Raw genomic sequence first — 25,886 nt, 5'->3', positions numbered from 1 at the left:
AAACCTAGCTGTGTAGCTTCCTCCTGTTGTACAGGACAATCAGGGCAGGAAGATTGGGAGCATATTGTGTAAGAGGTCAAATCAACTGATCAAACACCTGGAGAGGTTTCTATGCATGCCAGCTCCAGAGCACTAAACCCAATTGTGACATGAAACATATTTTCATGGGCAGTTTTAAAATTACTTGAACAAAAATGCCTTTTATGCCAGACAAATATAAAGGTTATAAGTATGGGCCTATGATTAAAGAAACTAAGCCTCAACAGAAAATAAAAATGCTTCTGTGCATATACACACACCATGGAAAGCTAATGTACAGTGCTCCCAGCACAATCGGCACTACTCCTACTGCTACTACTGTTTGACTTCTCCTGGTGAAACTAACTCACTGGTACTTTCCCAAGCTATTTAAATTAAGCATTACTTTCTAAAGAAAGCCTTTTACTTTGACTTGGCAGAATGATCAAGGTAATGCTCAGTATATAGGCTAATACTTCCTATTAACTGTCACAGCCAATTAACTATAATGTGCAACTCACAATTACTAAATGTATGAACTTGCTACAACATTAATGTATATGTTTGAAATAGTTACCAGAGGTATAACATATTTATGCTTTAATTAAATATTAAATTAGCTAGGAAAGTAGATAGGAAATATTTATGTAAATATTTGCCCCATTTACTACATTGTTCAAACATGTACTAAGTGTTTGAAATATTTAATACATGAAAAGCATGAAATACTTACCACTAATAATATTTACTACATTTCCACTTTAAAACTACAATAGTGTGACAATAGCTTGAGGGGAGGCATGTTTCAGGTAATAATTTTGACATTGTAATCCTTTCAGCTCATGTTTTAGGTATTTTTTTTATTTGTATTGATGCTGTTATGGTGGCAGAATATGTTATGTATGTCTGGCTTTTACAGGATATCTCCAGGTGGATGCCTCATCAGGCATTTAACCTTATCTTCAAACTGAAAGAGGCAGAGCGTTTGAAGCATCGCAGGTGACGTTGTGGGTGAGGTATTTGATGAAGCGCGTGGTACATTTCCCTGGTGCCAGAACAGTCGTGTACAGTGTTGTGGCCGGAACGGATGGAGGGATGAAGGCCCTGTGATTGCAGAGGGAAAAGCGGGGGGGGGGGGGGGGGGGGGGGATTCTCGGTTCCAGCCCAGGTCATCACTGACGAGGGTGAGCAGCTGGAGAATAGAAACATGACGGCTGTCGGGGAGTGGAGATTGGCTCGGTCCGCACGACTGAGCACGTGCCGGTCTGCGGACCGAACACCAGGCCTCGGCGTGGGTGCCGCCGACGGGGGGGGGGGGGGGGGTTTACAGGGGAACAGCACATCAACTATCTCTCTTGTGTGACAGTTGAGACTAACCGCCGGGCACTGAGCTGTGTCATGTATGACAGGACAACAGCACGCGGCGGTGCCAGGAAGCAAAGATATCAGTTTTCTCCAGCTTCCGATCTCGACGAAACGCAGGCCCCTTCAGCATCGTGCCGCACTGTAATGCGCACTTCATGACACAAACAAGGTTTGCGACACCGGTAAAGGCTGCCACTCCACCGCTTTTAGTCCACGAGACATGAAGCTGATGGTCTGGGGCTTTGTAACAGTCTGTTTCCTTTTGTTCACCTTTAAGAGAATAACCCCCTCACACACACGCATACACACACACACACACACACACACACACACACGTATCACAGACAGCTTGAATATGAGCTCTGAATGCAGCTGGGGGAAAGCAAGCAGGGTAATCAAAATGTAAGAGAGGCAGTGGAAAAAGGCATTTAATCTGCCTGCCCGACCTCTGCTGCTTAGACCTCTGTTTCATTAGCTCTACACTTTCTTTCAGGCTTGCTGCCGTCTCTGCTGTCATTCCCCATTAAGAAAAATCTGCAACGGTTAATTCCCCTCTCTCCTCATTCCCAATGCGCGGGCACAGCCCGACACTGCAACCCCCTCCAAACTTAATGTTTCAATTCTGTGACAGCATCACAGCTAGATGCTTTTTTTTTTGCCCTGGCTGCAGCAACACTCAAATCAATGTCTATTTGCTTCACCTGGCAGGTAGCACGCTGCAGCCTCGGGGCCTAGGATCAATTGATCATAAATGCCTAGTGGGAGGGTAACAGATTGAGCGCAGCATGGTTAATTAATATCTTCCTCCCTCCCTAAAATGGGACAATGTGAATCACGTTTAGCAATCAGAGGTGTTCTGGATGGATGCCATTTTAACACAGGCAGATGCTCTGATGACTAACAGGGCTTTCATAGCTCCTCATCACCACTGTTCTTCTAGGCTAGAGCAGTGAGGACATGTGGGCCTCGAGCTAGCAAGATCACCCTCCTCCCCTTCTCTCTCTCCTCTTTAGTACACACAGTTCCAACATTTTAATTGAAGGTGTATGTGTATATTGTGAATATACATCTTTTCTTGTAGGGTGTTTGTGTTCATGTTATTGAGCACAAAGCATGACCAGTGCACCTTGGTCCTCATGATCTCTCGAACTGCAGCGTCAAACTCCTGGGAGTTGTTGAAGTCCACGGTCATGACGTGGGGCCTACCGATGTACTGCTCTGCATAGGGATGTTGGGAGGACACCTGTCAAAGAAGGAACACAGTATCTGAACACCAGAGAGTTCCAACAGTCAATCAGTGTTCTGACTCTGGTGTCCACAAGCTTGCAATGGATAATAATTGTTTAATAATCTGGTTTACCAGCAGACAACTGTTAAGCATGGGTAGCATGGGTCTCACTTGCAGGGAGGGTAGCAGCAATACCCAGAGAGGACCCAGAGAGCATTGAGCTGCCTTTTAGCCCAGAGGTATTTGTGGTGACCTTAAGCATATAAGGTCAATTATTCCAAACTGGCTAAGAATATTTTCAGAATATCACTTTGACATTCACACAGCTTAAAGTCTTATTTGGAAATTGGATTTTGAAAAAGACGGTTCTACAGTCATGCTACATTTAGGGATACTGAGTATGCCAACTACAAGAAATGCTATTATGCAAGTGATCAGGGTCACTCAATCAGCTATTAGACTAAGGTATTGTGAACACACCTCCCTGGATGTAGGCTTTCCTCTGAAGAACTCGTGATTGAGTGAGCTGTGGGGTGGGTGGAACTTTGGCTGCAGGAAGATACACCCATTGGCTATAGCTTCCAAAGGGGCGGGGCCTTCATAGGGGAAACCAAATCCAATGAAGAGCTAAGAAGAGATTAAATAAAGAGAGGAAAGGATTTTCAATTGCTTTGTTAATGATGATAATAAGATGGTACAGGTGTTGGCACACTACCGAGCTACCATACCTTTGCCTTACGAAGAAGTTGCTGAAGTTCCTGTTGGGGCAGCAGGCCATGGTTCTTGACGAAGGCAGGCACCTCGGGAGGGCGCTGTGTCTCGTAGTAAACCGTGCCATGGACCTCCATATATCTGTGCAAGATCTGCAGGAACCTCTCTTTACCCTGCAGCATGGTCAGGCAGTGTAGTAAGGCAGTAAGGGGAAACACAGGAGGTGGTTTTGTGAGCTAAATGTCATCACTGACTTGAATAAGAGAGGGGCACCCAGTCAGAACAGGTTTTTGTATAATATGAGAGTGAAGCTTTCTGTCCTACTAAGGACACATAAAGATGAGCTGGTCCTGACTTCCTGCCAGAGCTAAAGTTGAAGATGAATGCTATGCGCGCCCCCAGGCATGTTTTACCATCTCCTGGAAGTAAGGCGACCTTGTACCAAGGGAGACATGAGAGACTAGTCAAACAAGGCCCTGAAGGCAAGAGCAGAGAATGCCTACTGTAGGTTTGTGCGGGACGAGGCAGTATTTCTACTTGCCTTGGCATCAGTTCACTCTGCATTTTAATGTGCTCAATTAAAATGTATTTTCTGAAACATCTGCACAGTTCTAGGCAGAGCAAACGGGGTAACGTGGCAAATGGGTGAATTGAAATTTCTGTCCGTTGAGAGAATACAAAAACACAGTCAGTGAATGTTAAGCAGAGAGGGAGAGCGGAAAGTCTCACGATGCTCGATGTGAGGGGGGAGCGGACGCTCTTCTATCCAGTATTTCATTTTGAGTTAATCCTACCAAAGCAAGAAAGCAAAACAAAATGCAATACCGATAGCAACCTTCTGTACCTACGGGGGCCACAATAACAGTACAAAAAATTATTGAGACCTCCTGGCCTGGCGCCTTTCTCAGGGCAGGCCTTTGTCGCTGTTGCTCCCCCCTGTGCAGCGGTACAGTGTGTGCAGAGTGCTAATGCTGGCCATGTGGCCTAGGAGGAAAGGGAGGACCAGGAGCAGAGCCCCTGGAAAAAGACTGCATGTGAACAAGGTCTCGCTATTGACTTCCACTGTGCTGTTAAGCAGCTTATTCTCACTCCATTGTGTGGCCTGTGGCTGTAATTGGAGGCTGTGGGATCGATAGCTTCCGCTGAGAGGATTTTCAGAGCCAATTAGGAGATTATCTCCTGCGCTAAGTGCAGAAGACAGAGGGAATTAAGGCAGAAGAAATGTTGCCCAGGAGAGGCAGGGCAAGCGCAAGGTTCCACCTTGGGCGCAGCAACGACCTGGCTCCTCATCGCAGGGATAAATTAACACACTAATAAGCTGACCTCTTCTCATTTCCACCAATCAATTCTAACAGCTTCAGTACATTATGATAGCATGCAAGCCCCCTCAAACATTCATAAGGACACAACTGAAGGCCAAACTGAGCGCAGAAAGTAAGCTCAAATACATTATGGGTTTTAGAAATGTGTGTAAGAAAACTTTAGAATTTCAGAACCTTAGAACCTTAGAATTAGAATCTTGTAGAGTAGATAATGCAGATTCCTCCCTCAGTTTTGAGGGTAAATTCCATTGCCTTGTTCAAAATGTCAAACGGAAAGTGGCCTCACTGCACATCACACAAGAGAACGCAAAGCTGAGACTGCCGCAATATTTAATTTTGGAAGATGCCCTGTCCTATCGCCTGTAGTACCTCTGCTGTGGGTAAAACAGAGCGGTCGTCAAACCCGCCCTGTGCTCACAGACTGCTAGTTGTGTAATTAAAAAAACCTTCGCAGAATCTCACCGGAATGGAGCAAACAGGTTTTTCCTCGCAGCTCTGAATGATACACCTGTGCGGCACCACAGCACATCAGAGCAGGGCCTGCCTGTCATTTCCTGGCAAGACAGCCCCGGAGACTTAGGCAGGCATGACCACAACCAGGCTCCTGGCAGCTCGGAGTCACTCAGACTTAATGCGGGGGATTGTTCCATAAACCATCCCCGTAGGGCCCTTTAGTCTCACCTCAGGAGGACAGTAAACACCTTAGTGAGAGGTAAACACCTCTCTCTTTCTCCCTCAGTCTCTGCCGTTTTGTCTGTAAACTGCAGGGGAGACATGGTGAAGATGGGTGTGTGCCAAATTGCAGGGAGAGAGGAAAGGCCTCAGCAGAAGCCCTGCAGAGGGAAATCTGTTGCATCGGTTATAATGGAATTCACAGAGGCTCCGCCTTCTGCCAGACACAGGTGCCAAATTGCCTCATTTCTCCTGATAGGTGTTAAACTGCTGAAGCAGGTTTTTGATGATGCACTAGCGTCCTCATTGAAAATGCATAAATCAGGTTCGGGAGAAGAGACAAGCTTCAATTACGGGTCTGAGGTTGACAATCAGGAAATCAATCCAAGTGCCTCATAAAAGCTAACATGCCACTCCTTGGGTTTTTGCAAGGTGTAAAATTACACAAGTGAAAGCATGTCTATTGATCTGAAATTCAAATTGCAGAAAGTGATGGAGGGTCTGCTGCACTCAAAATGATGTACAAATATTGCGGTGAAAACCTTTGATGGAAATACATTTTCTTTTTGAAGGGAAAGTGTTCTGATGTGGGCATTGGAAACCCCCCAGCTTTCAGTAGCGGCTTAGCCTCTCTATCAAACCCCAGACTGTATGATAACTTGCCAATCTTGTTGCTAAATTCCTGTTACATGGCAAGGTAGCTCTGGCAATCTCTACCAATTGTCTATTAATCCACACACTGAAGTAGAGGACACCAGTGATCTATTTCACAGCGGCTCCAAATTAGCCTAAATGCCTCTAAGCAGAACTCCAAGAAAGAACTCTCGTTTTCGAGAAAGATACTTACCTGAAGCTGGAGAGAGCCAATCGGGATAGATGGACGCAGGAATAAAGAAGAGAAAAAGGAATAGAACAAATGATGGTGAGACAAAATGTTCCGTTTCCTCCTTCTGCTCTTACAAGTCAACTCCAGCGAACAGCGCTTTGCACACAAACACGTGAACTTTAGAATTAAAGATTACATGCCTGTGAAATGGTCTGTTCTCAGTGATGTGAAAACAGATGGCATTTGCATGGCATCTAACACATTTTTTTTTAAAGTCGGAGTCAGACTGTGCCCTAAACTGTTCAGAGAGGTAGGGAATTACAAGAACAAAGACAACGGATGAAAGAAACAGTTTCAAGTGAGCTTGACGATGTGAAATCAGCTCTGTACATCAAAGATGCAGAGTGAATGTCGCTCTCTGGGATTTGAAGGGTAAATCTGCGCTGAATAAAAACGTTAAAAAAACTTTCCATCTTTCCAAATGTATTCACTTGTGAAAACAAACGCTGCTCTAGGCATACACTGGAAGGTTGTTTCTTTACATGAAGTGTTTTTGTACGACGGAAGTGCCGTATTACCGTATAATGACATATACATTGTAATTAGACTCTCAAAAGGGAATACAATGTCCAATTCTGTTTGGTTCTTTTAAATCACACAGCTTACAACCAAGAAGATTTCACTGCTCACTGTTTTGGTGCTTTTCACAGAGATATACACAGTGACAAGCTGCAGAGTAGTTTACACTCTTGGGTTGTCTCCATTGACCTCTCACCTTCCACATGCTGGCCTCTTTGCCGTACACAACAGCCATGTTGTTGACCTTGTTCCTCTGGATGTTCAGCTTCTCTGTCTCGTTCAGTTCCTCCGAAACAAAGCCCATGAAGGAGTTGTCTGGTGTGTGAGCTTATAAGGGCACAGGAACAGTAAACAGATTTTTTTTTTTTACTTTTCATCATTTACTTCATTATGTGGTAGATGCAAGATTTTGGGAATGAGAATGAGAATACTGTTTTGCATTATAATGAGATCTGTCTAGTGCACAAGGTGACATATGAGGGAAAATAAAATTCAAGAGCTGGGCTAAAAAAGGAAGTGAAACCACAAGAGCTGACCGATTATCGGTACAGCCTCTCTCACTGAGCCTTTCTCTCTAACTCTGTCTCTTTCTCTCTCTGTCTCTCACTGCAGGGCGTCTGGGAGAGATGAGGCCCCGCTGCGTCCTTCTCTCTCTCTCTCTCGCTCATCCAGGAAACAGCGTGGCCCCGCTGACACCGGGGGCTGCCCGCTGCCACTCTCCTCGGCTCTGTCCCTCCACACCCCATGGCAGCTGCAGCGACAGGGTCTAAATCCTGCCCCTGGTGCCCCTTGCCATATGCTGCTCCTCTGCGCCTCCTCTCCCATCTTTGACAGAGCCGAAAACACAATCGCATCAACAGGCCCATTTGTTTTCCTTTGTTGTCCCTTCACTTTCGCTCCTCAGAACAAGGGGGACAAATCGGGCTTGACAGCCGCATAAAGCACGGCTCCCCCATTGCACGTCGGTTGCCGCGGGACGCTTCTTGCTTCAGGCTCGGCCAAGCACACCGTTCGGTGGAAGGATACATATGTCTACCCTGAGACTGATGAGAGTTTGCACTGTCACGACTCAGCGATCACAAAGTGGTCCATTTGAGTCCGTGTTGTTGCAGAATGCTATGATGCAGCCGAGCGGCGTGACTCATGAGTGCTGTGGTGGGATTCACTGCAGGTGAACCCCCCTGACTGCACATATGAAATGAATGAGCATAGTAAGATGGGGAAAGCCATGTGGCAAAGCATCAGAAACTCCCATAGAGGGCATACTCACGGAACATGGTCATGTACTGCCGGGAGTTGAGGTTCCAGTACCCCCAGTTGGTCCTGTAACCGTGCAGTGTGGCGTACTCCTCATGGTTGTAGGCAGGCTCCGTGCCAAACGTGTCAATGACGCGGATGTGACACCTGCGTGAATGAAGAAAACATATTAACAATGCAACTTTTATCATTTACTTGCTACAAAAACAGGAATTCATACCAAGGAGCAAGTTCAATTCAATTTCAGTATAATTTTTGATCTATTGAAAACACGTAAAAACTTTTTTTTTTTTTTTTGCAAAAAGTTCCTTTCCTCTCTTTTTTGTCCTTTGGATGCATTTCAAGCCCTATTTGAAAAAATGTGCTTGAAGATTACAGTGTGGATAAGATACGATCTGTTTTCAAGAAGCAAAAATAATCACTGGGAGAAAGTTAAATGTCTGAGCAATATCTGCAGTAGATGAGTTTTCTTTTTTGGCCTCATATCGTTCAATTCATCCTGTCAAAAGAGTCGATGAAGTGGTACACAGAAAAAGAACTGGAGGTCAATAGCAAGTCTTCAAGTGGCTCAGATAATACCCTTCATCTTCAGAGCCGAACAGCAGAAATGAGGGAAAAGTCTCCCTCTGACACCATTGTGCACATTTTAGCTTCTTAGGCATTTTTATACTCCCTAGGCAGAGACACAGAGGTGAGCAAGCATTCCAAATGACAGCTCATTCACACTACACTCACACTACATTTTGGTCATACAGCATAATACACTATACAAGCATATCTTTTATGTTATCAAATCATGGGATCAGACATAAGTACATAATTCACACAACATTTTCATTAACACTCCAGCAATTTTGTGTCCAGACATCCTCTAAATGTCTGTTTTATCCCTGCTATTCCCAGACCTACCCCCTTCCACAAAACTGCCTTTGTTGCTGGTAGCAGCCTGAACTCTGCTCAAGACCCTGTTTCTAACCTTTCGTCCCCTTAGATCCAAAGCTAATGCCCACTGTCAGAGTTTCACTTAGGCTTCCCAATGAGAGCCCTCTTTAAAGCCATGCTCATCTTCATCACTGGCTCCAGATGGGCAGAATTCTTTTTTTTCCCCTCATGCTTTTACTTCAAGAATAATTGCATTGCAATTGCAAGTGTATTCAGGGACTTTGAACTCTTTGTAGATCACTTTGGTTATGGTACTGTTTTTAAGGAATTCCAGCAACCGGATTTATTTTGATTTATTGTGATGACAAACACTTATGTTCTCTTTTGAGAGTGTATTTACAAAAATAAAATGAAATGATAACACTGTGTTGTGCACTATGCTTGACAAAGTACAATATTTATAAATATAAAAGTGCGACATTATGTCCATTTTGTCCCACCTACTTGTATAAGATTGCACTCTCCCAGCCGTGCTGACAAAGGGCGTGCATTTTTCAAGAAAGTGGAACACCCCAGTGCCTCTTATCAATATATTCATACCACACGTTTTGGGAATGATGTAGTAATGAGAGAAATTGCGCCTGTATTTCAATAAGGTAAAAGGTAAGTGTGCGTTCAGTGAATTCTTTGACTTTCAGTAAAAAGAAACTGTAAATTGGGCTAAATTGCAGGGCTAAATGCTTATGCTTAAATTTAAAGACAAGTACATGGTGTGACGGGACCAGAGGTGAGGCATGGGGTTGTGCACTATAATGACAGACCAAACACACGAAAAAGGACCATAGGACCTCTACTGTGACAGGTATGCACTGCCCACAGCACCAGCAGAAAACAAAAAATGAAATCCTAACTCTGTTAGGAGCCAACCTGCACCTCCCCCAGTCCCTCTCTATTACTGGCCAGCTAAGCTGGTTCCCAGCGCAGCAAACAAATCCAAATCAGCAGGCAGAGCATAGTCAAATACAATCCAGGATCAAACACTAATGCAATTTCTCACACAAAGTGATTCGGTACACAGATTCAATAGTCCAAACACTACTCAGCCTCTCCATACTTTTCCCTCAACAGTACTTCACACCTGTTGAGAGACTGGGGAGCCTTAAATAAGCAAGAAGAGAGTTCACTGGCAACAGGTCCGTGGGCTGTGGGCTGGCTGGAAGATGTGGCCTGGTTCCAGGCCACCAGGGAATGGAACCGCTCTGCAGGCACAGAGCACCCTTCCACCACCCATCCACTGGTCCCATTACAATGGTTAGGTTTGCATTCTGAATTATACAGTTAAATGTACCTAAATTCAGAAACACATTTTGCACACTGCTTTGCTTTTTCCACTATAACCATTTCATGTGTTATTTACATTGCAGAAATAGATAGTTTGACTTTTTCATAAAGGAAATGAAGGTCAGTAAAAAAGCTGATGCAGTACATTCCAGAGGACTGGATTTTCTCTCTCCACAGATCATCAGACCTGATCCAGGAAACACCAGGGTAGTCCTGTCTGCCCTGTCACGTCCTGTAATGTATAGAATGGTAATTAGTCCCCAGGAATGACTAATCCTGGCTCACTGTGGACTTTGTGATTGATTCATGCAGGCTGGAAACAGTTATCAGGGCACTCCTAAACACCAATCCTGATATCATATTGGCAATGATTTTCTCACTCCCCATTCCTGCTCATTCAGAATCCTCACAACAAGTAATCTGGATACTGTTTCCCTTCAGGATTTACACCAATGTCTCTTAAGGGGGATGATGTAAGGCACCATAACATTGTAACTGTAGAATTTACAGTGGTTCTGCATTTTTGGTGCTTTTTTTTAACGTTTTCACTACTATAAATCTTTTAATGTATGGTGCTTCTGCAATTCCTGGCTGTCTGTTACAGCAGTACCCGGAACCATCCATCAAATTTTATTTTCACTGGATGCCTGGAATGATGATGTAACTGGGTGACGTAACCTCTGGTTGTAAGTCCACCCTTGATTCTACTTGTCAAATAAAAGATAATGTAACATGCTCACAATGCAAAGAAATAATAGTGGTATACAGTATACCAATGTTTTATTGTTAAGGTAACAGTTAAATAAATTTCCATGTATTTTTTAAATCTGTTATGATAAGCAGATATCTTTTTTTTTTGTCCAAAGCAAAGCTATACCAGTACTGAAACTACAGCGCAAACAAAGTTAAAACTGGATTTCAAAATGTACATTATAATCTTACGTAAGGTTAAATTTCATACAGTTTGCTGATGTTATATAATGAATATGTATAGCTTTTACAAGAGAATAGAAATGTGTTTGTGTGTCAGAAATGTGACACAATGAGGTGAGGTGTTGTCATAATGGGATAGGAATGCACACAATAATTGCATTTAGCAGAGACAAAGACATTCAGTTGTGAAGCATTTTTTTGCTGAGTACCATAAATTCGGCATTAGGATATAATTAATTAAGATATCATGTGAATTATTTAAAAGACAGGCTTACAGTGTTCCTCTTCATCACAAAGACCCCTTCTATCAGCAACCTGCATTCCTTCAGCATCTCACATCCAAGCACTGACCAGACCTAATTTTCTGCAGTGCATACCCAGCTACTGACAACTCTCAGCATGCTTATACAGGTATTCAACTCAAATGGCAACAACTATTATCTAGATATTTAGTGGTTATGGTATACTGATATTTGTACTGCACTTGCATACCGCAAGGACTCTGAATTACCTCAAAGCTTTTAACCCCCCGACATTTTGTATTGATCTGGCATAAGCCTGTCATGGCCCAACATCTTAATTACAGCATCACTAGATTTTCCCATGGCTGACCCATTTCCTTGAGCTCTGGTCTACAATACAGTATAATACAGTATTCAACACAGTACAATTCTACAACACATTCATCCCAAGAGGGGCAATTCAGTTATGTTGCCACAAGACAGGGCACACATACATTTTTACACACTGATATAGACAGTATAACAACACACACTCACATTCATAATATTTTAGTTTAGTTTCTGTTCTCTTTTAGGTGGTACCTATCGGTATCTATGGTATCTATTCTATCGCTGTTGACTCCAGTGGCTGTCATGAACAACCGACCTGTTATAGTAATTTAAATCTTGTCACAACAGCTGAAAGACTGAATTCATAAAGTACAATTTACTCCTGATGCCAATACAATACTTTAATTCAGAGTTCCAAATTTACTGAAGTAATATGTGATTTTCAGTTCACTTGAAGAAATACCTCTGTCACATTTTGAATAGGTAACTAGTGTGCACAGAATAAGTAAGTAGGTGTAAGTAGGTGTTGAATTGGTAATGTGTGTAGTATTTTATGTTTAAAGGTAATAAATCAATTTGTACATTCACCTTTGTAGAGTGGACCAAAAGCACAGAACAGCAATGTTCAATGTTAAATTAGCATTTCCTCCTTTTTTGCAATTATATATCATGTTCTAAAAGCAACTGTTAATGCCTGCTTTTCTGAAACATGACACTGGATGCTGACTTTAGAAAATTTGACAAAAAACTTAATCAACAGTTTTGGAAATGAATGTCCCTTTCCAACCCCCCCCCCAACTGTTCATCCCAGTGAGACAAATACACAGAGGGAACTGCATGTGTATCAATGGCAAAGAGTCAGTGATGCTAATTCCAATTAAAAAGCCACTCATTGGAAAATGTGACACATTGCAACATGCTATTGAATTCCATGTACATTTTTTTTGCAATCTCTTAACACCTCGTATTGCACTGTGCAACATTTTAGTCAATCTGTTGCTCTCTGTGATGCATTATGACATCATCTTTTGTGTAGCAGATTGCCTCTACACAATATCAAGAAGACAAAACACCAAGCAATCAGATAACCACTATTACTTTTGGAGAAATTGGGTACTGAATATATATATATATATATATATATATATATATATATATATATATATATATATATATATATATATATATATGTTTTGCCATAAATTTGATTAATTCATCACTAACTGTGATGTGCTTATGCTGGCAATACATCTGTTCCATTTTCAGTTTGTGGGATGAACTAGGATGATATTCAGCATCAGGGGCTCAGGGGCTCATATTAAGAAAATCTGTGTTTAAAAGCATATGTTGAGTGTTGTGTGACACAATATTGATTGATATCCATATTAAGTGGTAACAAAACTGTATTTAACTAGTTAATTCTGTATCTGTAAACAGAACCTGAAAATAATTGCAATGAATGTGGGGAAATGTGCCAGATTAAAGATCATAACATTTGCATATAGATATGTTTAACTTCCTATATATCAATGGAAAAACATTTGTATTCCCTTGATTCACATGTGGTAAGGGATTCAATAAGATTGAATTGACCTCAATAGCTAGCCCTTTCTCCTCCTTGTCAGGGGGATCTGGGAGTCTGGAGGATGTCACTGACTCAACAGAAATGAAAGCAACTGGACTACTGTACAAGTGTAAATCATTTCAACAAAGGCAGAAACAAAAAGTGAATTGTGGCAACACAGTCCACAGGTAGTCCTCCACTGCTCTGTCAACAGCTTTTTCAGTGGCTAAATAGAAATGCAGGTGAAAGTGAAGTTGCTGTCTGTGAAAACAGCATATAATGAGCAAAAGTGTCTCAACATGGTCTGTCCTCTCACCTACCAACATCACAAAAACCTCATTCTCTTTATAAGCAAGACCCTTACTACAAGTTCCTGCAAGTTATTTCATTCTTCTGTGTGACGAAACACATTCTAATGTCAGAATGAACTCTACTTTTAAATAATTCCCTATAAATTTTTTTATGTATTTCCCCTTTATGCAAACCTGTTTTGGAACTGTTGACTGTGCATGAGGTTCACCACGACAACCGCTGCATTCGCGCAAGGACGCTGAAGCAAGGCAAATGGAATCCTCTGATACATTCGGACACAGCCGACAGTTTTTTTTCCACACTACAAGGCCCACAGTGCACTGCAGCGAAGTGGGCACCAGTTGAAGAATGAAATGCTACTCCACTGACGTCATCTGAGCAACTCAGAGGGGCCCGACGAAGTGCAGGCTGCCACACAAAGCAGACACCGACCCACTTACAAAGCCAATTTTTTCTGCTACTGTGGACTCACAGCCACTGTTGACAGATGTCACAGTCAGTTTTGAAACCAGGCCTGTAGGATTCAGCCTGCACTCAAGAAGAGCACCTTGCCAACTTAGCCACTCGGGAGTCCATCTATGGTGTAATTTTAAATATGTCACTGAAATCCCCTCTCATCTTCCTGTTATTAGAGGAGGACATCAAAACATCATGAAATTAAAGTTGTCAAGAATGAAATCAAGTGAGTACTCTTCCTGTTTTGGGATGGTAAAAATAATTGGGCATCAGCACTGAGGGCAGGTCTACTAAAGTAAGAAACTACTTCTTACTTTAGTCTACTAATTAAGCCTGCATTTTATGTTTCAACTCCTGAATAATAATAATTCATATATCCACTAAAATAAATATGATGATAAAGAGTGAAGTGTGAGCAATAAAAACAGAAAAAGGGGTTGTTAAACTTTGCTCACAGTATTGCTTATATAATTACTTACAATGCTAATGTCTGTATAGTGTGAATGCAAGCTGTGTTGGCCAGTGGTGGTCATGGTTGTTTGTCATCTGACTAGATTTAATTGACATTGTCCTCTTTACCTCTCATTATAGTTAAGGTGGCAAAAAAGTCAAACAAATATAAACAGGCATGGCAACGTATTGTTTTACCCTTTGATTCTCAAATGATTCTCATTTTCACTTTAACCTGAATCCAGTTACGAAAAAACACTGATTGCATGAATAGATGCTAATGCTAACCCTGGCAAACACAGATGCCATTGTGTGATACCATACAGTGTAGATAAAAGTGCATGCTTGTCTATACTGTGCTTTTTGATCAATTTTAATGAATAAAATAATTGGGGAGCTGGAGGCAGAGATTATACAAATGTTTTCATTTGAAGCTTAATTAAATATTCTACATACGGCAGTACTCCATAATACCTGTCTTGTAATAAATCTGTTTACTATCCTCGCTTAGGTGCTGCTGGGAAGAACATGAGGCACATCTATCAGGGAATGTAAATTTTCCCTCTACTTGCATAAAAACTAGCATTTTACTAGCACCAACTGAAAGAACATACATATGGGAGGTTGGAGGAATAATCAGTATCAATTGATGTGTTTCCCAACCCTAAACAATGTGGATTGCGCGGCAGTGTTATCTTTTTGTCCTAAAGCGTTTTCATTTACAGTTCAGTGCACAGTAAGTTGATAAAAAGTCACATTTTTCCATGGTGATTAAAATGACAGTAACAACTGCAAAAGATATGGAGCTTACTGAACAAACGCTTTGAGATGATACGGGGGTTTCTATGAAATTGGCCTCAAGCCTCCCTAAAAAAAATATATTCATCACTTATACAAATAAACAAACAAAAGGTTATTAATGTCATAAGCAGAGCCAGTGCCACCTATTTTCAGTAGTAGACATCTGGTCTCTGAGGTTATGCCCTTAATGAACTGACTTTTCATGCTACTGACAAAATTTTGCCCCAACAAAAAAACAAAAACAAAACAAAAAAACACACTTAATTCTCTTACAGCTGTAACAAACTTCACATAAGTGTACCACTAACATTATACCAAAATTTATATAAATATTTTTTTAAATTTCACTGACAAACATGCAAGAAAATCAAGCAGTGTATCACCACACAACCACCACATAAATCTATTGATTAGATGCAGTTAAACAGCTAGCTAGCTAAATCGGTGAGTTCACTACGGACGCTAGATTAATGCAGTCTAATGCACTTACACACACAGCACGATATTCTGCTCTAATACAGCAATTGTTGTCCAGTTACTTGTCATTGGTACATTGGATGCTATAATGTTCTACCAGACAGTTGAGTTTCCTATTTTAGCAATTGTGACATTGCATATTAGACTTTGTACAGTCTAAAATACTAACAGTCATTAGTTTTCATTAGTAGTTCATCACATTTTAACATTACAATGCCATACGAATGCTAATAAAAACACTATCCCATGTAGACAAAGTTTGTTGACCAACTAACAGTCTAGTTCACTTTAAACTAATTCAACATTTGAATGAAATAAATTAAGCATATCAGTTTCAATGCTCAAATTAATTTGGATTATTTGATCTCATTTTAAACAAAATTTAGATTGTAGATACACAGATGTTCTGATGCTAGAAAAAATACACTAGTGTTATCATTTGTTAGCGCTGAACAAATTCAGACAAGTGATTTGCTGGGCGTTTACCTCACTCCTTTCAGACAGGTATCTCACAATCTGATTCTGAAATACCTCTGTGTACTGGAAAAAGTCTTGAATATCCATCAGTGTATATTTTGAGCATTCATTCTGTTAATTCAGTGCAAGGAAAGTGAAAAGCTAAACAAGCTGTCCTTCACGCTGTTTGTTCAGGGATGGGAGCTGATTTTGTCTGAACGTGTGTTAGGCTATTGAAGATAATTTGATGCAATTTATAGCATTGAAAAAACTTTGTAAGCATTCAGAAGATATTCTGAAAGCACAGGATAACATGATGAAACCTGGAAAGCAACCATATAAATAGATATGAGCTCAGCGGGAAAGGGTTCCCCAGCTGTCAGCTTGTGGAGGGAATTTTTTTTTTTATATTTACGCCTGCCTTCGGTTTACATTTCGGCCACACAGAACTTTGCATTCAGTAATATTAAACTCAATTTGCCAGTTCTATGCTCATTTCTGGATCTTATTTTAGTAACTTCTCTGTCTCCTCCAGGTTTCACATCGCACTAATGGTACTAATTGCTACTCTGGTCCTCAAACATTTCTGCATAGTTATATTTGGACATTTTAAACTGCCAGATTAAATCACGCCACAGTTAGCCACAGTATTTAATCGAAAAAGAGGCATGGAAAGCACACACCAGCCAAACATGAGTTGCCGTACCCTGAGTACTTATTTCAATTTACAAAGAAGCACTGACACAGACTAATGCCATTAACTGCATTTATTTGAGCAATAAAAACTACTGTATAAGTACAGTTTAGCCATGAAAAAAACCATAGAAGAACAAATATCTTTTTTAATTGCTTCCATTAGTCTGCTGAAAAGCATGTAATAGAAGGTGGGAGTGTTAAGCTCATCTAACACTATTCTGTGTGCTTTCTTTGTGTTCTGTTTATGTAAACAAAAACACTTTAAAGTTTAAAGTACTATGGGGGTACATGCTCTTTAATAGAGTACAAATACATATGAAATACTGATACATACGATTTTAAAGTGATATTAGAATTACTATGAATACTGTTACCACTGCCAAAAAATGTGTAATAACAAAACTACGACCATGTTAGAATATGGTAATGCAATTTTGTACTTGGGATTGTGTCAGACAACACATACACATGCAGGTGTGCACACAAAAATGCAGGTGTATGTATACACACACACACACCCACACACTCACACACTCACACACACACATCTCACATTCATGCCTTGACAACAACTGCCTGGCTTTCACAAACCACAACAAATTCAGTCACCCTGTCAGATCCATGGAATTAACACTGCTGAAAAGACTGCCATCAACGATTTTCAGGCTTGATCTCCTTTCATAAAGAAAGGGATGATCTGATGCTAAGCACAAAAATCTCTGGGAAGGCTCTGCTAGAATCTGCTCCTCTGACCTAGCCTGTGCCCTCCACCAACCTCCCCCCCCCCTCCCCCCTCTTTTCCAGACAGACTGCACATCTTAGTTTTCACTTCTGTTCCTATTAAATGTCTTCCAGAAACATAATAAAGGCTAGTTCAAACAGGCCAGACTACAGTCCACCAGAATATGCTTCTGATCTGTCGTGTGAGTCTGCTTGTGACTGGGCATCAGTTAAAGCTGCCATAAGAAAAGATGCCTAAATTACTGAACCAATCAGACAGCGGAAGGGCATGACTTACAGATTGTTTGTGCTTCCCTGTGAAATAAACATTGTCGCAAAACCAGTACGGGTAGCATTTTCAGGATTCACTATCCAAAAATAAAGAAGAGCAACCCTGAACCATTCTAAAAATGAGCTGACGAAACTGCAAATTTGCAGGGCTTATGCACTGACACTGAAAGAATGTGTGTAATTTTATGGATAAATGGACCCACAATTCAGCTCAATTTGAAAGATCTCACACACCGCTGTTCCCTCGCTACTATCAGCATTCCATCTGCATTACATTTTGTGAGTGTCAGACATGGATAAAATTTGACATTACCTTGTTTTTTTGCTGTTGACTACGAAGACTAGAGCCGCAAAGTTGCCTTCCTGTCACTTATGATTCCTATGCATTTCTTTTGCTCAAACTCAGGTTCAGACAAAGGGTCAGGAAAGGAAATTCCATGTGGCCTGATGTGTCTTGTACTATACTGTAAAGGATATTACTTGATTGGTGTGTAGAGGCCTTTGCAGTCAGAGTTATTTTCCTCAGCCTCTTTCATCATCTCACTTGGCTCATTTCATGTTCATTGCTGTGAACAGTATGTAACCTGCGTTTCACATCACTATGATCTATGTTAATATGGTGATGAAATATGGATGAGAGATATTACTGAATATTTAAGCGCAGCAAAATTAATTATCTCTCTGAAGAAATTGAAAACATGTCTCATTTATATACATGCTCGCTGCAAGTGGAAGCTCCGTGAAGCTCCGCTGCATGAGCTAAAAGATGGAGCTCATAAACATTGCACAGGGCTGTGCAATGAAAGTGACAGAAGCATCTTCTGATGCTTCTCAGCACTTAATGGCTGACAAGCTGAACGAATGAATGGAGTATTTAGATCGACTGAGAGATCTTCATGGCCACGGAGTATCTAAAAATGGAGCCTTTATCTGACCTGACACGATATGGCAAACCAAGGAGAGGCACGGAGTTAGTTGAGAGAAGACATAAAACATTGATGATAGATGTTACTTTAAGTTTACCCTGTCTCAGCACGCTGGATTTCCTGCAAACAGATAAGCCATCCCCTGGGTGGAAGAAAAATCAGCTTTAAACTGCACAGCACTTTAAGCCACTGGCGGAATATCTTATTAAGATCAAAGCGAGGCCCGGTCTAGGTTAAATCGCTATTCAGCCGGGGCCTGGTCTCCAGCACAGAGTCCCTACAAGCACTGCTGGGTCTTCTCCCAGGACCATTCTCCTCTGCAACAAATAGACACATTATAAATCATGTCCTGGGACACAGCTGGAGTGTCCAGCAGCCCCATTCCAGCCGGCGGACCCTCTGTCCCGCCGTCCCGATCGCTCCCTCTGGGAGTGAGCAGAGGCTGCCGGGGAGGAGATAACAGGGGGAGAGCCCTGCCTCTACTAGTTTTATCAGGGCCGTAAATTCAGTGTGGAGGAATCAATACTGGCGGGCCGTTATCAGATAGGTTTGATTTAGGGCTGCCTTCTATCGCTATTCAGCATCTTTAACAGGCTGTGCACCTCGTGCGGAAATTAAAAGTATTGGAAGCGCACCACGCTAAGGCATTATTAATGAAGTAGCATCGGGCATACACATAAAACAAAAGTAATTAAACAACCTTGAAGGTCCAGCGCACACTGATGTTGATTAATGACATCTTTCAGCATCTGGGACTGTGTGGGGTGTCGTGTGTGTGTGCATGTGTGTGTGTGTGTGTAGGTGTGTGTGTGTGTGTCTGTCTGCCTGTCTGTGTCTGGGCATTCATGTGTATTGTATATGTATGCATGCATGCATGTGGATCTATGTGTGTGTTTGTGTGTGCCTATGTCTATTATTTCAAACACAGCCCGAAGTTGGAAATGATGTGTATGTGTATGTGTGTGTGTGTGTGTGTGTGTGTGTGTGTGTGTGTGTGTGTGTATGTGTATGTGTATGTGTATGTGTGTGTGTGTGTGTGTGTGTGTGTGTGTGTATGTGTGTGTGTGTGTGTGTGTGTGTGTGTGTGTGTGTGTGTGTGTATGTGTGTGTGTGTGTGTGTGTGTGTGTGTGTGTATGTGTATGTGTGTGTGTGTGTGTGTGTGTGTGTGTGTGTGTGTGTGTGTGTGTCTGCCAGTGTGTGCTTGTGTATGTGTGGCAGCTGTTCCCATGGTCTTGTCTCTTCTCCTAAACAGAAGTGCTCTGGGGGGCCCTCGGGTATGAGACTTATCAGCACAGTGTCCAACCGACAGACAGAGGCAGTTTCAACAACTGATTATATAACAAGATCATGATCATTAGCAGAGCAAAGCAATATACTGTTATGTACACACATGGGTTGATACTAGGGCTGTCAGTCGATACTGTGCTATGTATTGGTAGTGTTTGATATATTGGGTTGTAATTTAAAAATCGGATCTTCAATATCCTGCTACACTGTTACAAGTCAGATCCAAGTTAAATGCATAGCATTATTATCCATTGTGATTTTGATGTGTGTTACCATGTCCTTGAGCCAAAAGGCAAAAGACAAATGTATTGAATCTAGAGTTTCGAAAAACAAAATAAATAATCATGTCTACCAAGTTGTTTTGAAAACAAAACATTTGATAGTTCATAGTTAAGCTATGGCAGAATCAAAGCTGACAACAACATACAGCTGTGATCAGTAACTATGACAATTTCAAATCTAGAGACACTGAAGTCATGCCCTTGAAAAGCAATCGACCCGGATTGTGTCAGTAAAGTCTCAGCTGTAAAAATGAATAGTGTGTAAACCATGTGATTCTGCCTTAATAAGAGCATCTGCTAAGCAAATGAACAATGTAATGAAATCTACCTGATTAATCACTACAGTCTCCTGGTAATATACAAATATGTACGCATTACTGTTATGTCAGTTCACACCTTCCAGACAAATGGGCAGAAACTGTGTAACAATAATAATAATAATCACGGTGTATGACTATGAGCACTTTTCAGCAGAAAAACAAAAAAACATAACTTTTTTTCTTTTCCAAGGAAGGCTATAAAGTTGGAGCTCCAACCCACTCAGCAGCCCTTTGCAGAACACAATTGGCTTTTAAAAATACATGCCGTGGGTTGGGTATGTTCTGTTTTCTGATGTCAATACAAAGCAAGCTATCCGCCACTTCCAGAGTGAACTCTCCTCTCTCTGCAGCATTCAAATCAATACCGGTATTCTCGCTGCAGCGCTGAAACAAGAATTACAATATTAATCTTTTGACAGGGGTGTTACATATGTCACAAGTCACACCACATAAATCCACTCTCTCCAGATGTCCAATGAGCTGTTTGTCATTGAGGGGAAAGCTGGTGCAACATGTAATGATGTAACCGCTTTAATGTAAAGCTCCGCAGGGTGGATTTAAAAGGATGACTAGGCCACATCATATTCTGCTGTTAACATGCACTACCATGCATGTGCTTATCTTCCCCTCCCTTGCCCTGTCCTTCATAGGACAGGCCAATAAAGAGAAAGGGAATGTTTTACAGATGTGTAGGGGATTAACAACCTGCCTGAATTATGGCCAAGGAGACATCAAATCCCATTCATCCTATAATCAACTCATAATGGTCCCATAAACCCAGGCAATAAACAAGAGCTGAATTAGATGGCACACACACACATGCATCATCACTAGTGTCTTGCAGACATGGGGTGTCACATGGGAGATTTTTACTGACTTGTGCTTCTTTAGGGAGAGGCCCATGTGCTGCTTCATCTGTTGCAATCCATGGTAGTCTGTGTAGATGAGGTCGAAGGGCAGCGGTCCTGTCAGCGGGCAGCTGCCTCTCCCTGGGGGCACACCGAGAAACCTGCAACGTGAAATCACAGGCATAAGACAAATAAATTAAAGAGTGAAGCCCTGTAAATCAGCAGGCAGCACCCTGGTAAGAGGAATGCACCACAACGCAATGCATCACAAACCACATGCTTTCGGGCAAACACAATTCACTCAACGCACTTGTTGATGTCACCTGTGTGCCTGAGGGGTCCCTTACTTAAACATCAGACGCAGGCCAGTAAATAATAGAAATATATGGAGGGGGCTCAGACACACGCTGCCTCTGCTGTACATCAAAAGGAAAAGAGTGCAAAGTGAGCAAATGCGGCTGCTTTAAAAGATGTGAGGAGGTTTGGCATGACAAGGAATTTGATTTTCAAAGCCCGGCTGGTGTTCTCCCTTTTCTGGTACTTGCATTAATGAAGCAGCATGCAGAGGTCTGGGTGAGTTCATTTAGGAAGAGGAAACTCTTCTACTTCACCATCGCGGTACAACCTCTTTCCATAGCTCTTCATAACTGGGCCCTTGGTCATCTCAAAAAAAAAAAAACGCCATTGAAAAGCAATAAAATGGAACAGGAAATGGTGTTGCACCTCAACTGAGGCTGCCTGTAAGTGAAATGGGAATGTAAGGCACCAGTCTATGTGTCTGAGTTGATCCCATATGTCCATCCAGACCCTTTAGTACTGGTTGTCCTAAGTCAGCCTAATTACACATCAAGTTGCAAAATGGCCCATTTGTCAGCTGCTAGTGGAAATGTATGCTGGATTACAGAGCAACACAAGCCTATTAAACACTAGTCACAAATGAAAGGAGACCACTTAGCCCATGTTACTCTGGTGCTACAAGCTTATCAGTCTTGGGATAACAGCAGGTTGTTTTGTTGAAGGATAGGGGGCTCAGTAACGTGCTCCAGGCTGCCACAGCTACTGTGGAGCAAAATGAGCCTTACGTGTACCTTGGCACTCCCTGAATGTACTCAATTTCCATTTGATCTAGCTCAGTTTTCAACCGCGACTCTTCAAAGACCCTTTGTACTTAAATAAACTTCGGAAGACCTTAATTAGATTTCACACACCATTGATTCATTACTGAATAACCATGGCCACATTGTTATTCTGCCATAGAGTAGAAACTGAGAGATCATATGAAATTGCTACTGGCCTATATCTGAAAGCGGCACAGAAGCCTTTCACAAAAACATTAGTTTCATAGAGTCATACACTGTGCCATTGCCTTCAGGAATGCAGATATATGACTAAGTAACTAAATAAATGAGCCCACTTCTCTGCTGATCTGAAGTGAACCTACGGCGATGGCTGACACCTGCTGGCCTTTGCCCCTTTCTGGGGTCATAGGGAGCGCAGCGACAGAAAGTATACAGCCTGATGACAAAGGGTCAGAGATGAGCAAAGCCTACACAGAGGCAGGGCCTTATTACAGAAACATTCACATGGCAAATCCTACTGTCTGCTCCCTAGGATGACAAATCCCACCCAGCCCCTCACGCTCCCCCCAGAGTTTGATCAGCCAGTATTGTATAGCAGGAGGACACAGTATGATTGTAGCTATGGTTTAGTGCTGATAATAGTCTGAAGGAGCTGGCTGTGATTCTTGTGGTGATCTAGCATGCACACACAGAAAATTTTGCCATGACTTTGGTAGATCTGGCACAGGTTTTTATTTGCATATCAGCTGCCTTTGAGTAAGCCATGAGTCAATTTCGAGCAATTCAGAAATTTTCACCAGAATTGCACTCAGTGTTAGATTTCAGTGACCAAGCCGTCAAGGAGGACTGCCAAAAAATTGTGAAAAAATGACCATTAAACAGCTATGTTCCAGCAAAAGGCAGCAACAGAGTTGTGGAAGAAGAACACAAATATTTATTTGATCCATCTGGAGAGCTCTAGTTAACAGCAGAAGCGCAGGAAGTGGAAAGAAACTGCCAGAAAAGTTGTTAGAAAAGGCAGGTAACTTTGAAATTGTTCTGTTCATCAAAACCTAGGATTACACTAGTTTAGCATTCAGAACATGACAGTTTACATTTCATTCATTTATACAGTCAGACACATTGGTATAAGTACCTTGCCAAAGGGTACAACAGCAGCACCCCACTTGGGAATCCAAACAGTAACCTTTGGGTTATAACACCTGCTCATTAACATAGTACCACACTGCTGCCCTGGCACGAATAAAGCAAACTCTTTAGTTCATAGCAGTAAGCTCATTAATATCCTGAGTTGCTTACACATTCTCCAACTCCGCAAATGACATATCTCACCCCTGGCATCAACAATTCCTCAGCAACCACCTCACACAGTGTGTCAGACACTCGCAAAATACAATACACTTGCATTGCGGTTTTCAAAAGTCATACTGTGCACTCAGGGGCACAAGGCTCCCTGATGCAGAGCTGACCTGGCATTTAATGGCCATTCAGAAAAAGTAAAAAATAGCAAAAAATAAATAAATAAATAAACCCAAACTGCTGTGGTGCATTGATTACCCACAGCCCCTGGAGTGAACACTCCTGAAAGGATTCTCCCTTTCACTTCTGTTTTCCATCATCAAGTTACATTTAACTTTAACATATCAGTTTCTTTTACTGTAAGCGCTGCACTCCAGAGGAGCCTTGGTTGTATCCGCTTTTACTCTGGTAGGGCAATATGTTGACTGTTTTTCCATTCCAATTGATTTAAAGCTTGGCGTTTTGGCTCTGAGTCTAAAAGGCCCTTTATATACTGTGGAATAGCTTTCCCGTGTTTTAGTTTTCTCTTGTGAAGAAAGTACCCAAACTCATGTTCCGCTTCTATGACAATTTTCAGCCAAAATTCATCACAACACAAATGTTTCTTTTCAACATTGCAGTTCAGCAATGTTGTTTCTGGAAAGTCATTTTCTCTCATGAGAGTTTAAATACAGTTATTACGAAAATCATGAGATTTCAGATCTGGGATTACACAGAAGAGGCCCATCCTCTCTTGGGCATTTGAAATGAAGATTCTAAACAACAACCATCTCATTCTATTATTGTCCAGTAAAAAGCCAGTGACAGTAGAGGTGAAAAAGCACTGTGTCTCACACTCAACACAGAGTACCTGCTACTCCAACTAACAAGGCAACATTTCAGCTATACTGAATCTTGTTGTGAGAATCCATCATATTGTACTAATTAAAATACCGGACGTACCGTGATTTTACAGATGAGTCTGGAACACAGAACATCCATAAGCCTGTTCTTTTTACAAGAGGCTGACATCTCTGAGGTAGTCAGTTAAACCCCATCCTCTTGAAAAAATGCTTCTGGGCTTTTGTCTGTCAGATGAAGTGTCGTTCGTCTGCGCCTGACCAGTATCCGCCTGACACTCAGGCGAGAGGAGCTGGAGGCCAGTGACAAGGAGCTCTGATTCAGCAGGGGAATGACAACGATTCCGCCCCACACTAGCAGCCACGGGCATTACCATTTCAAACCTGCTCTCTCTGTAGGCGGGCAATCACACCTGCCACACCCGCTGCGATCCTAGCAGACAGGCCCCTGATCACAGGCCCTGGCCTCCTGCTGTTCCCCCCACAATCGGCGTGCCTCTGCACAGCCAGGTAATGCAAGACATGAGAAATGGCAGCCCGCATGCCTTTTTTTTTTTTTGCCTTTTCAGCGTTCAGAGGAAAAAAACATCTTTTCCAAAAAAAAAAAAAAAAAAATACACTGAAAACTTAGAGCTTTTTGTTTTATAGTGTTTTGTACAAGAATTGATAACAATTATGATCATAGAATAGATTGCACTATAACACACACACAGTAGGTGTACCCTACTGCAAACATGTCAGTGCCACAGAAAAACACAAATCTCTCCTGAGACCACTCACGAAACTACACCATCATGCATGATGATAATAACAAGCACAAGCTTTAACATGGCAGACATCATTCTTCAGTACACCGCTTGACCTACGCATCCCACTAAAGCCTCTCAGTTAAGTCTGTTTAGCATATGCACAGAGGAGATTATGAGGAGGAGTAATTAACTTAGCACCAAAAAAAAAAAAAAAGCACCCGTGCGGTTAGCCCTGTCTGGAGCAGAGGGCAGACCCTGACAGCATTATTCTGCTGCGCTGCTACTTCTCATTATATCGCTTAATATGAGATCCAGTGCTGAATTTACA

At 41.9% G+C, this 25,886-nt stretch overlaps 1 protein-coding gene across 1 annotated transcript in view; it reads right to left on the bottom strand.

The window, feature by feature from the left end:
• LOC118787847 (alpha-1,6-mannosylglycoprotein 6-beta-N-acetylglucosaminyltransferase B) overlaps positions 1 to 25,886 on the bottom strand; it is a 101,491-nt gene that overhangs the window by 4,292 nt on the left and 71,313 nt on the right. Inside the window, exons 9-15 of the mRNA XM_036543568.1 lie at positions 21,622 to 21,753; positions 7,992 to 8,125; positions 6,918 to 7,048; positions 6,164 to 6,169; positions 3,340 to 3,495; positions 3,092 to 3,238; positions 2,510 to 2,626 (exon numbers count right to left, since the gene is read on the bottom strand). Of these exons, the coding sequence (XP_036399461.1) occupies positions 2,510 to 2,626; positions 3,092 to 3,238; positions 3,340 to 3,495; positions 6,164 to 6,169; positions 6,918 to 7,048; positions 7,992 to 8,125; positions 21,622 to 21,753 (823 nt within the window). The remainder of the gene's footprint in view (positions 1 to 2,509; positions 2,627 to 3,091; positions 3,239 to 3,339; positions 3,496 to 6,163; positions 6,170 to 6,917; positions 7,049 to 7,991; positions 8,126 to 21,621; positions 21,754 to 25,886) is intronic.

This window comes from Megalops cyprinoides, chromosome 1, assembly GCF_013368585.1.
Source record: "Megalops cyprinoides isolate fMegCyp1 chromosome 1, fMegCyp1.pri, whole genome shotgun sequence".
NCBI lineage: Eukaryota > Metazoa > Chordata > Actinopteri > Elopiformes > Megalopidae > Megalops > Megalops cyprinoides.
Note: the sequence above shows the minus strand (reverse complement) of the source record. Positions and strands in the feature narration are given on the sequence as shown.